The 12,294-nt window shown below is 49.3% G+C and overlaps 1 protein-coding gene across 2 annotated transcripts in view; it reads left to right on the plus strand.

The window, feature by feature from the left end:
• The first annotated feature begins 1,503 nt into the window (after positions 1-1,503).
• EXPH5 (exophilin 5) overlaps positions 1,504-12,294 on the plus strand; it is a 39,249-nt gene continuing 28,458 nt past the window's right edge. The window contains exon 1 of one of the 2 annotated variants that reach the window (XM_075742259.1): positions 1,504-1,998. In XM_075742259.1, the coding sequence (XP_075598374.1) occupies positions 1,880-1,998 (119 nt within the window). In that variant the 5' untranslated portion in view covers positions 1,504-1,879. The remainder of the gene's footprint in view (positions 1,999-12,294) is intronic. The other variant, XM_075742260.1, reaches the window with a different exon arrangement.

A 12,294-nucleotide genomic window follows, 5' to 3' on the forward strand; every position in this document is an offset into this window, starting at 1 on the left:
CATAAGAAGTTAAAAAACCCACAACTTCACTAATAAGATAAAACATTGTTTTTAAGGCAAGAGTGGGCATTGATGAGATTCATTGCAATGGAGGTAGAGAAAAAAATGTTATCCCATTCACCCTCAGCTCTGGGAGCAGATCCAGTGTGATGCAGAAGCATGGTCAGCAATTGCTTCCCACATCCCGCAAGTGCCAGGCAGAAAGGGAGAGTGACGTCCAACCCACCGCCTGGGAGAGTGCCAGGGAGAACTCCATACGCTCAGCTTCTGCTGGTACAACAGTCACTCCACTATGCTCAAAGCAACAGAACAGGGAGGACAGGACATTTACCCTTAGAGAGAAGCTCTGTAAGCTCCTCATGCACCAGTGATGGCTGTGGCTCTTGTACCTCTAGAAACAACACGCTTGGACTTTACTTGGAAGTATCTTCTATACCCTATTAAAAATTCACTGTGTCTTTTCTCCTCTCAACATCTTCTAAACAGCATAATTCTCCATACTTTTCATTACATTTTCATCAGTTGTCTCATAGCCTTGTCTTTGTTGTTTGGTCACCAGGAATCGGGTAAGTTCCAATTTGGGCCAGACTAGTGATGCCAGAAGCTACACCAAAATAAAGAGCCTCTTGCAACCTGTTATTCCCGCTGTGCTCTAAGGTCCTTATTTCCACTTGAACCACACGACTTCCTAGTGGGGAAGCATTCTTCCGTGGCCCCACGTCAGCCCGCCACGGGGTAGGAAGGTGGCTGCATGCTGCTCGGCCCCAGTCCCGCTGCACACTGCCGTGCTGCCATTTCCATTGACTTGCTATTCCATAACAAAAATTGTGTTTAATTTTGTTTCTCCATATAGGTGTGCTCACATCTGCAGTTTGGTGCGGAATAAAGCCCTCCTTTGATGGAAAACTTTCAAAGGACATTACACTAAGTATTAACCAGTACAGCATACTATATGATAGACACATACTTTGGAGAGACACGCCTGTTTGTGCTGCTTGCACGAGCACCAGCATTGAGCTGGGCTGGATTACAGCTGTCAGAATGAAACCAGGATGAAATTACTTCTGAGATGCGGTTATAACACCCAGGTCAAGAACTTCTGTTCTTTAAGGATTTCCCAAAGAAATAATAAAGGCGAGTAAATATGAAATACTGCCCCATTCTTCCTCCGTGGAAAAGTTACCGCTTTGCATCCCCTCCGCCAGGCAACCGATACGACCTTCTGCAGCGGCAGGATGCTGCGGGCACGGCGGGCGGCAGTCCCGCGGAGGTGGGCAGGAGGCCGGGGGGGGGCAAGCGGAGCGCGGGCGGAGCGGCGTGGCCGCGCTCCGGTTCCGCGGGGAGCCCCTCGACGGCAGTCCCGCCTCACGGCCGCAAATGAGCCGCCGGCACCGCCTCGGGGCCCGAGGCGCCCGGCGCCAGCCGAGCAGAGGCGTGGCTGCCCGGCGGGAAGAGCTCCGGGACCCGCACCGTCCCGCAGCTGTGCCTCTGGGCGGGCGTGTGCTCCGCCCGGCAGCGCCGGGGCAAACACCGCGCCAAACGCTGAGCGCAAACACCTGACTCAAGCGCTGGCAGGGCGCAGGCACAGGGCGAGCGGCTGCTCCGGCCCCGACCCGGCAGCGGGGCGGCCTCTCCGCCCCGTCCCGCTCCGCCCTGCCGGGCCGCGCTGGCTCCGGAGGGTGTTGCCCAACGCGCGGCGGGGCGGGCCGGTACGGGGCGGCCGCGGCCGCGGCTCCCGCTGTCCAGAGGGAAGCGCGTCCCGTGGGTGCCGGCGTGCGCCATCCTGCCGGGGCCCGGCCATGCTGGTGTCGCTCCAGGCTCCCATGGGGTCAGCGCTGCCCGCCTGCCTCCGCTCGCCCGCCCGCAAATAAGCAAAGCCATGACCGCAGCGCCTCCGGGGCCAGATCTCAGTTTTTTAAACGAGGAGGAAGCCAGGGCGATTTTTCAGGTGCTGCAGAGGGACTCGGAGCTCCGGCGGGCAGAGAAGGACAGAGTCAGGTACCTGGCTTGACATCCCCCGTCGCTGCCCACCGCACCCGCGCGGGGGTGGAGGGCGCGGAGCCGGGCAGCGGGGCTTGCGGCGGGGGAGCGGGGCTTGCGGCGGCGGGTGACGGCGGAGCCCGCGGCTGCTTCGCCCGGCTGAGTCGAGCGGGAAAAGGGGCGGTGAGCGGGCGGCCGGGCGGGCGGCTGTCTGCTGCCCCGCGGGGAAGGGTCGGCGCTGGCCAAGGCGCCGCGGGGGGCAGCTGGGCTCCGCGGGCAGGGAGAGCCGGGCTCGCTGCGCGGGAGGCTGCGGTCCAGGCGGGGCACCCGGGGAGCGCGAGTGCCGCCCGCCAGCGCCGGCTGCTGCGGGGCCGCCCGTCCCGGGCATCTGCAGCATCGGGACGTCTGGGAAACTCGTGTTGTGACAGAGACGGCTCTGAGTCACGGCTGCTGCTCCCCGTGGCTCCTCTCCTTCCCCGAGGAGGAGGAGGCCACTTCTGCCTTTCACCGTGTCGCTGGCAGGCGGTGCGGGCTAAGCACTGGTTCCCGGGGAGACTGCGGTGGCGAGGAAGTTTTGCGGGACCTTGAAGGGAAACGTGGCGGCTCTCGGGCAGATCCTGGAGCCGATTCTGGCAGCTTTTGGAAACCAAGCCAGGCACCCACCTGACTGAAGGGTTGTTCACAAGACCCTTTCAAGTGATTTCACTGAATTCCCTCTGCATTCAGGTACACAAGTCACAAAATCTTACATGCCGTATGAAGAAACAGCCTCGACCTTGTTTCTAGCTGATATCTCCCCTGCGTGCAATCACCAAAGCTATCTGTGTTGATAGTGAAAGCAAAGATCAAGGAATTAATTAAAAATATGCTGGAGAATAAGCCATTTATTATTAAAGGTTATAATTTCTTCCCCCAGGTGGGACTTGGGGTAGCTTGTGGGCAGTTTGCAAGTGGAAGACAGTACCCTCTCAGAGTCACAAGTGGGCACATTACTTTTCACAAGTAGTACTTTCATGTAAAATGTAGAAGGAATGTTAATGAGTAACATTTCTGTCAAGTGGATTTTTGTACTGTGTATTTTTTCTTTCAGTCAAGTGGATTTTATGATGGGCATGGTTAAACATTATATGGCAACATTGATTTCCATCCAAAACTTGCCTTAGTTTTCTGCAGCATGTGAACCTGGACTGAGTTAAGCTTGGCAGTTGCTTTCTTCCATAATACGACATTACCTTTCTTTGATTAATTTCTGTTCTATGTGTCCTATTATGACCCCCCCAAAAAAACAAAAAGGGGGGAGGGGAGTGTTTGTTTTGCTGGATATGGAGAGTTACACGGCTGGATAGTTTCAAGTTTAAAACTCTGGGTAAGACTTTAAAACCAGAGCAAATGCAGTGAGACTTCCAATGCTGTAGAGACCCTTGTGAAGGAATAGCCTGCTCTTGAACTCAAGGCTTTCACCTGCCCCCCAAATTTGTATTTGTTTCTCCGTGTGTTTACTTAGGACTTAGTCAAGAGAAAATGGTCTCTCTTTATGCAAAAGCTGTCAAAATGGTATAAAAAGGACATTTCTGGCAATGCTTTGCTGAGATGGAGTCTAAATCTCAGTTGAGGCATTCAGAAGTTGAGCAGAAGTGTTTGTGATCAAGGCGCCATGCTGAAATCTAGGTTAAACTCCTGGATCTGTCAAAGGCTTTGTATGTGTCCTTGGGCAAGTTTCTTAAACTCTCTTGGGCCTAATAAAAGTACTTTCTTTCTCACTCCACTAGTCTACCTAGTCTCATTTAAACTGTAAGCTCTTCAGGCCAGGGATCTCCCATCAGGAGCAGACGGGTTCCAGTCTGTGTGGTGTTGCCCTGTGCTACTATAATCTAAGTAATAACAGTCATCAATCACCCTGGAGGGCCAAATCCTGCAGTTCTTATACGACCACAGAGAGCTTCAGAGGCTCTACACAAAATTATGTTTGCTCCTCTTGGTCCTGTGTGCCAGCCACCTTGGCTCTATGTCATTCTTATTACGATTATTTTGATAATTAACTTTGTACACTTTTTTTTTCAGTTCAAAGGTTTTAAAATAATGCCTGAGCACTGTGGCAGCCCACTCCTGGGATGCTGTCAAAGCACGATTTTGAAGCTATTTGATTTATGCCGTCAATCAAATGAGGCATATTAGGAGGTGCTGTGGAATGGAATGGGCAGTTTCATCAATACTACTTTTTTGCATGACATCACTGAAGTGAATTGTCCCCCAAACTGCTCTTGAGCATGGTTTTGGAAAGGGCTAGTTGGAGCTGGGCAGGGCCAGGGAACAAGTCAATAATAACCAGTGGGCTCACTGATCAAGTTTGTTCCATGACCATCTTTATTTACAATATAGCATGCCCCTGTATAGATCAGCCTGGCCTGGATTGACAGTGGGAATGAAGTGTTTGCTGGCAGACCACAAGTCAGGTTCTAATGACTGCGCTTATCTTGTACGTGATGTTTCATGTTATATGAGCAAGCACATAGCTGTCTGCAAATCTCTTAAAAGATCAATGAAAAATTTAAATCCATTCCCAGATGCAACTCTGGAATCAAAAAAGCAGGAATGGGCTTTTCTCTTTTTACAAGCTGCGCTTGTTATATACGCAAATGTTAACACCAGTTAATTCTGAAAGACAAAACCAGAAATAAGATCAAAAGATGAATCCTAACATCCTGCATGGCTTATTTTGTCCAACAAATGACAGCCATGGTTCAGGGGAGTTGATTTTTGTATAAATACAAATGTATTGCAGTGTAGCATGAAATACTGACCAATTCCTCCTCAAGTGTATTGAGCTCTCAGCTAAATAACCATGAGGTCTCCAGACGCATTTTTTTTTTCTTTTCTTACTGCTTACCTACACTGGAAGCTTGATAGAACCACTGGATCTTTCTTCACCCAGATGTCCTGGTTTCGGCTGTAGTTTTCTTTCTAGTAGCTGGTATAGTGCTGGGTTTTGGATTTAGTATGAGAATAATATTGATAACACACTGATGGTTTTAGTTGTTGCTAGGTAGCTGTAGCATCTACACTAAGTCAAGGGCTTTTCAGCTTCTCACACCCTGCCAGGTGCTCAAGGAGCTGGGAGAGCACAGCCAGGACAGCTGACCCAGGCTGGCCACAGGGATATTCCCCACCATGTAGTGTCATGCTCCGTATAGAACTGGAGAGGCTAGCCAGGAGGCAGATTCACTGCTCAGGATTCACTGGGCATCAGATTGTTTGCTTTCCCTTTTGCACACAGTGAGCAATTGCATTTGTGCATCACTTGTATTATTGTTGTTATTATTATTCTCTTCCTTTGTTATCCTATTAAACTGTCTTTATCTCAACCCACAAGCTTTACAGTTACTTTTTTCCCTTTTTGATTCTCTTCCCCATCCCGCTGGGGGTGGGGGGGGGGAGTGAGCAAAGGTCTGTGTGGCTTTTTTAGCTGCCTGCTGGGTTAAACTAGGACACCAGGCAGCCCACACCTTCCTGAAATTAAACGCCTATCGGGGGGCATTCTTTGGGGAACGGCTGGTTGCTTTGTACAACCCTTTTCCACCTCCCTCTCTCTTTCTCTCTGCAGCCTTTGTGTGGAGTGGGAACGTGTGACCTTTGTGGACACTTGTGCACATTGGTGTAGCTGTGGGCTGTGGTGGGTTGACCCTGGCTGAGGGCCAGGTGCCCACCAGAGCCGCTCTATCACTCCCCTCTTTCATTAGACAGGGGAGAAAAGGTAAAACTTACGGGCCGAGATAAGGACAGGGAGAGATCATTCTCTAATTATCATCACGAGCAAACCAGACCGAACTTAGAGAGGGAATTCATCTTATTTATTACTAAGCAAAACAGAGCAGAGGAATGAGAAATAAAACCAAAATCTTAAAACACCTCCCCCCACCCCTCCCATCTTCCCGGGCTCAACTTCACTCCCGGCTTCAACCTCCGCCCCCCCCAGCGGCACAGGGGGACGGGGAGTGGGGGTTACGGTCAGTTCCTCACGCGGTGTTTCTGCCGCTTCTTCATCCTCAGGGGGAGGACTCATTGTTCCCCCGCTCCAGCGTGGGGTCCCTCTCACGGGAGACAGTCCTTCACGGCCTTCTCCAACGTGAGTCTCCTCCACGGGGTGCAGACCTTCAGGAGCAAACTGCTCCAGCGTGGGTCCCCCACGGGGTCACAAGTCCTGTCAGCAAACCTGCTCTGGCGTGGGCTCCTCTCTCCACGGATCCACAGGTCCTGCCAGGAGCTTGCTCCAGCGCGGGCTTCCCATGGGGCCACAGCCTCCTTCAGGTGTCTCCACCTGCTCCGGCGTGGGGTCCTCCACGGGCTGCAGGTGGAATCTCTACACCCCCTCATCCTCCCTCCATGGGCTGCAGGGGGACAGCCTGCTTCACCATGGTCTTCACCACGGGCTGCAGGGGAATCTTGCTCCGGCGCCTGGAGCACCTCCTCCCCCTCCTTCTGCACTGACCTTGGTGTCTGCAGATGTTCTTACATCTTCTCCCTCCTCTCTCTGGCTGCAAAAGCTCTCTCTAACTGTTTTTGTCTTTCTTAAATATGTTATCACAGAGGCGCTGATTGGCTTGGCCTTGGCCAGCGGCGGGTCTGTCTTGGAGCCGGCTGGCATTGGCTCTGTCAGACACAGGGGAAGCTTCTAGCAACTTCTCACAGAAGCCACCCCTGTAGCCCCCCCACTACCAAAACCTTGCCACGCAAAACCAACACAGGGCCCTGCTCTGTGCTGTCCCTCCTTGTTCCATCTGATGCCCCAGCACATCCTCCGGGTACCACTGGCCCTTTCTCGGCTCCCTTGGCAGGCTTCAGACCTCTGTGCCTGGCTTGGAAGACCTCTCAAGTTTTGCTTTTCCTTTTATGCAGGGATGAACTGTGTGACCTGTTGGACCTGTATTTGTTCTTGGTACTGATAGGGAACTGGGCTCCTGATGTGCCCTGGGCTACTGGTTCCCAGGACTGCATTTTTTTGCCTGTTTTCTCCTTTCCAGTGCCCTCTCGTGGCTCCTCTCAGCAGTATCTTGGACTAGCAACAGCAAACCAACCGTACCTGACTCGTCCCACAAAACAGGTTAACAGAAGTAGCAACAGTCAGCTTTGGTATAGCTCACATGACTGTTCACTGCCAAATACAGTGAAAATACTATAGAAACTTAATAATTAGTAATCACGTGTTTAATAATTTAAAAAAAAACACATTAGTTTTGGACTTGCATAACACTCAGCTTCAGTATTCTTTGTTGTTAATCAAATCCAGTCTCATTCATAATACCAACTTGGAGAAAACCTCATTTATCATGAGCGCTAGTGTAGGAGAAACAATGGAATATAGGGTCTGTATATCAGTATACATGCTTTGTTCCATAACAGTAATTGCAATGTTAAGATAGAAGTCCAACTGAGTCACAAAATGCTGTTTTAGTAAGCCTGGTTAATGAAACTGATGATGTTGCAAATGCTTGTGGAAGAAGGTTCCTTCTCCCAAATATTTCAGTATCATCACAGTTAGATGCCCAGGAGGGGACAGGGAGGAATCCAGGGTGTTCAGAGGACAGTATTGTGTTCAGATGGCTCCCTAGCAATCCAGTTTCCATAAGGACACAGTGAATGCTTGCTGTAGGCACAGGTATTAATACCACAGGTCAGCTTTCCATACGTAATGGGATAGGCCTGGAAATCATGACATAAAAACATTCCAGGTCTTATCCGACTTCTGGTTTCAAGGCTTCAGGGTGCACCCTGCTCATCTTCTCAAGCTTTGTTCTACAGCTGCTGGGGACAGAAATTAAAAAAGAATTGGCAGCTGATACTTGTGTGCAAAGCCCTCGGTCCCAAAGGCTTTACAAACCTGTAGGTGCTTCTCTTTTCTGTCCTTTCTGCAAGGAGATGAGCAGGGTGACGTGAGGCTGGCTGCTTCCAGTCTCCTTGGGACAGCACTTCAGAGCCTGGCAGGTAGCAGAGGGACTGGCAATCCCTGTAAGAAGGCTCAGCAGCAACAGGGCAAGAAGCTGAGGGATACAGAGGTGGAGCTGCTGCCTTTTCCAGCTCCTCCCACTGCAGAGTGCGGAGAGGCAGACAGTGCCCAAGCGGGCGTCTTTCCAGTCAGCTTTGGGGCTCAGATGCCTCAGACTGCCTCAGCATTGGGTGCAGAGATGCACCTCCACTGCTGAAACAGCACCAGGGCCCAGAGGAGGCAGCTGAGACGAGAGGAGCCAGGAGACATGGAGCCAGCTACTTAAAGGAGGCAGCAGGTAGGGGCTTGTGGCGTGGGAACAGGTAGCTGGTACATTTGCAGGTTGTCCAAAAAATGAACAGTTGGGAGATACAGCAGAAGAGCCATGGATAAGTAGAGAATGTATTTAAAAGTGTAGAAGATCTCTGAATTCTTTAACTATTAACTTTTATTTAGGAGACTTGTCTGCTTTGTATAACACCCCTATTATGACTACATACAATAGCCTTGTGCCATTTTAGTTTATTAATCTTTGAGAAGGGAAATACTGTTATCTTCACTTTCAAACGAGACACTGAAAATAACTGAGAGACTGAGCCACTGGACAGGTGAATGAGCCTACCTCCCTGAATAGCAGTTTACCTGCCAGATCATGTTTCCAGAAGGAACTATGCCTGTATTGTGTGAGGAATGTTTTCTTTTTCAGTGGGAGGAATGGAAAAAAAATTCATTACCAGCTCCAGAACATACCTTGGGCATTGGCCACTGTTTATGAATAGGAACGGAAAAAAAGATGAAAGGGAAATTGAGCTTTTGGGAGAGAAGCACACTCATTCTATTATTTGCTTTATTTTGGTTTGCCTATTTCCAAGGTTGGCTTATGCTTTTTTATTTATTTGTTTATTTAGTAGATTTATTCTCACAGATCTATGACAATGAGACTAGATGGCAGCAAAGCAGAGGTTCATTTTATTTTTATCCTCAAATTTAAAGATAGAAAGCAAAATAAATTAATTGGGAGGTACACTCAGCACCACTCACTGCTCCTGTCTCAGTGACCCATTAACAACATATGATTCTTGTAGGAAAGATTAATCCCCTCCTTACTTTGTTCTAGACAGTCTCTACAACAAATCATTTGGATGTAGTTATTTGTTACAGGAACAAAACTGTCCTTACCGCCTTACGATGGAGCATTTACTGAGTTCATCATTTGTTGCAAATAATTCCTTACTGTATTCTCTTGACTGACATTTGCTCTCACAGATCTGGCAATAGAAGATGAGAATAAAATGCTGCATAGGGAATGTATTTTTTCCCTTTTTCCGTACTCATATCCTCGGAAGGCATTTGTTGCAGACGTGCAGCAATACTCAGTGCCCTCTTAATGCTTCAATTATTTTGTTTTGCTTACTGTTTGAGGGGTCTGACATTGCAGCCTTTATTTTGGCTTATTCGCAGAAGTAGTCCTGTTGACCCTCTCGCAGCCTCTTGGAGACTAAGAATAATTTCTTGAGTGTTAAGAGATCTAGATTAGTGGCCCAACTCCATATTATTTGAAGTAATTTTTAGAATCAACCCCAAAATACCCATAAGCTGCATGGGTGAGGAGAGCAGGATACCAGGACAGCACCACTTGGGTATATTGTTGTTCCAGTGGAGCTCCTTCCCTGAACAAAGCACTAACAAAGAAATTCTTTCATAAGAGATACCCCACCAGGGATGTTTCAGGGCACAAGTGCTCTGTTGTGTCTTGGTTGTGGAGGAGATACTATTATTACTTACTACTGATACTGCGCCACTGGCACGTTTAGTGGTTTGAAAAAAACACTTATGAAAATAGGTCCTTGAAGCTCTGAAGTGCTAATATGCTAAAGAAAGAAGTGTAAATAGGAGCAAAAATGGCAGGGAAGACTGTGATTTAAAAACCTTTACTCAGTTTGGTAAACAATTACTGTCATAAATAATCCCACTTTGGGACTCCCTTGTTTGAGTGGGAGTAATGTAACCAAAGGCAATTAGTTAAGTTGCAGATCAAGTTTTTTCCTCATCCCTGTGGTGGGGCCTGGAGTCAAGGACTGGGGCTTCACGTGAGCTGAGGAAGAGCAGGTGGTAACAGCCGGAGCCAGGTGGGCGCAGTGTGTGCCATTTTCTGTTTCAGCTTTAGCCCTGTGCATCTGGTCTAACTAAACCAAAAGTCTATGCTGTAACTCCAGTTTTACATCTACAGACCAGGGTCTGGACCAGCATCGCCACCAGGTCTTTGGTCTTGTCTTTTCATAGTAAACTTATTTCAGTGTTAACAAAAGGTCAATCCTTTCCTCCAAAGCTTTGCACTTCTTTGTGTTTGAGAGCAGGGTGTTTTCTACAGCGTGGCAGGGGAAGCAGAAGGAAACCCAGGAGCACCTTTGCAGTGTATTATGTTTGGAAGAGCCTGTCTGGTAGTGCACCAAATGTATTTCTTCTTTGTTCATGGTACTGGGGCCACGAGGGCTCCCCACGGGGCTAGCAGGACAGAGCCTTGCCACCAGGGCCCGTCCCACCATCCCACCACCCCAGCGAGACAGCTGGGGCAGCCCCAGCCCCACCGCCATGGTGGCGCAGCAGGGCCCAGGCCAGGCCCTGGGTTGAGTCAGGGTCATGATCAGGCCCAGTGATGGTAACCAGGTCCACCACAGCCCGGTGATCATGGGGCAGGACAGGGCCGTGGCAATGATGCAGGGCCAAGGTCAAGCCGTGAAGTCACGTTCAGGGTCAGGGCTGGTGATGGTGACTGGGGTCAGCCATGGCCCCATGATGGCCAGGCACGCCAGGGGTGGGGTGGCTGGGCTGAGGCCAGGCTGGGACATCAGCCTGGGGATCAAGGTCAGGATCAGTGGGGGCAGTGGCTGTGCACAGACACAGCTGGGGACATCTCTGGAGCTGTAGCTGGGGCAAGACAATGGGACGGCCTCCATTTAAAAGCAGCTCCCAGGGGAAGGAGGGATGGCCCTTGCTGAGGCCTCTGGCTGTCTTCACGACAGCTTTCTTCAGCTCTGCTCTTTCCAAGCTGGCCCTGTGCCTGGGTGGCCAAACCCACCAGAGTGGGAAGGACACACTCGGGGCATTTTCACCCATACTCATTCAAACACAGGCCTTGTGCCAGGGTTCAAACTAATGTTTGCATTTTCAAGGGACAAAATACTGTAAAAATGAAAATCATAATGATGATTATTGACATTATTATCTAGCCCACTTTCTGATGTCACTAGGGCTGCCAAAAAGAAGATACTTGTTGAAACTGATGAGATTTAAGCCAAGGCTTACTATTAAGCCCATGGGTAGACATTTTCTAAGTCCAAGCTTAATGGCAAAAGTAGAATTATTTGGGGTTTGTCTATATGGATAAATTGACCAGGCTTCAAGAATAAACAGGTCAGGCACAGCAATACAAGCCAGCATTAACTACTGAGTAGACCGTCAATATAGCGAGTTATTCTGGAATAGCTAATGCAGAATAGTCCGATTTTGTTAGTTTTTCTATGGAGTTGTGACCCAGTTAAGGACTCATGCACCTTGTAGGAAGTCTGTGCACTTCCCAGGTTTGACCTTCCCAATAGTAATGTTTCTATGTTCTCAACACCCTCTGTCTCCTCCACAATTCAAATGCAGAAGTTAAAATAATAATTGACATTTGTGGGAACTGGAAATGGCCATCAGGTGGAAGAAGACACCTTCCCATACTAAGCAAGCAAAGAGTCATGGAGGTGCACGGAGAAGAGAACTGTCTGAAATGCTGAAAACATCAGCAAAGTATGGTCATTCTCACTTTAGCTCGGCTGTCTTATATATTTCTACTAAAAGTTGTTTGTAATGTCAGTGGCATGTGCAGTAGAGTCACTGGGCCTCTGGATGGTAGTGCCAATGATGTATAACATGCGCTGCCTGTCATTGCTGTAAGGAAAGGAATGAGTATCAGTCTGCAGTGAGCAGCCTTGGAAGGACCTCAGAAATGTGTTGAGGTGCTGACAGCTTCTACACACTATCTGTGTCCCAACACCTTCAAGTCCTCACACATATTTCAGAAATATTGAATTGGTTATGCCAGGAAGTCAAAAAAGTGTTGCACAAGAACATGTCTGATTCATGTTCAGAGTAGCTGGATATCTCCCCCAGAACTGGCAGAGCTGTGCTCCAGTGGTGTGTCCAGGTTATGTGTGTCTTGTAATCCTGTCAAAGACCGCAGCACATGCTTCCTGTGGTGAAGCCTGAAGCACTGGAGTTTTGCTGGGTTTCGTCCCTGAGGTATTTCAGATCCTTGGGTCCATCTAGACATGCAGCACTTGCACCTCCCA

Source organism: Balearica regulorum, chromosome 1, assembly GCF_011004875.1.
Source record: "Balearica regulorum gibbericeps isolate bBalReg1 chromosome 1, bBalReg1.pri, whole genome shotgun sequence".
Lineage (NCBI taxonomy): Eukaryota > Metazoa > Chordata > Aves > Gruiformes > Gruidae > Balearica > Balearica regulorum.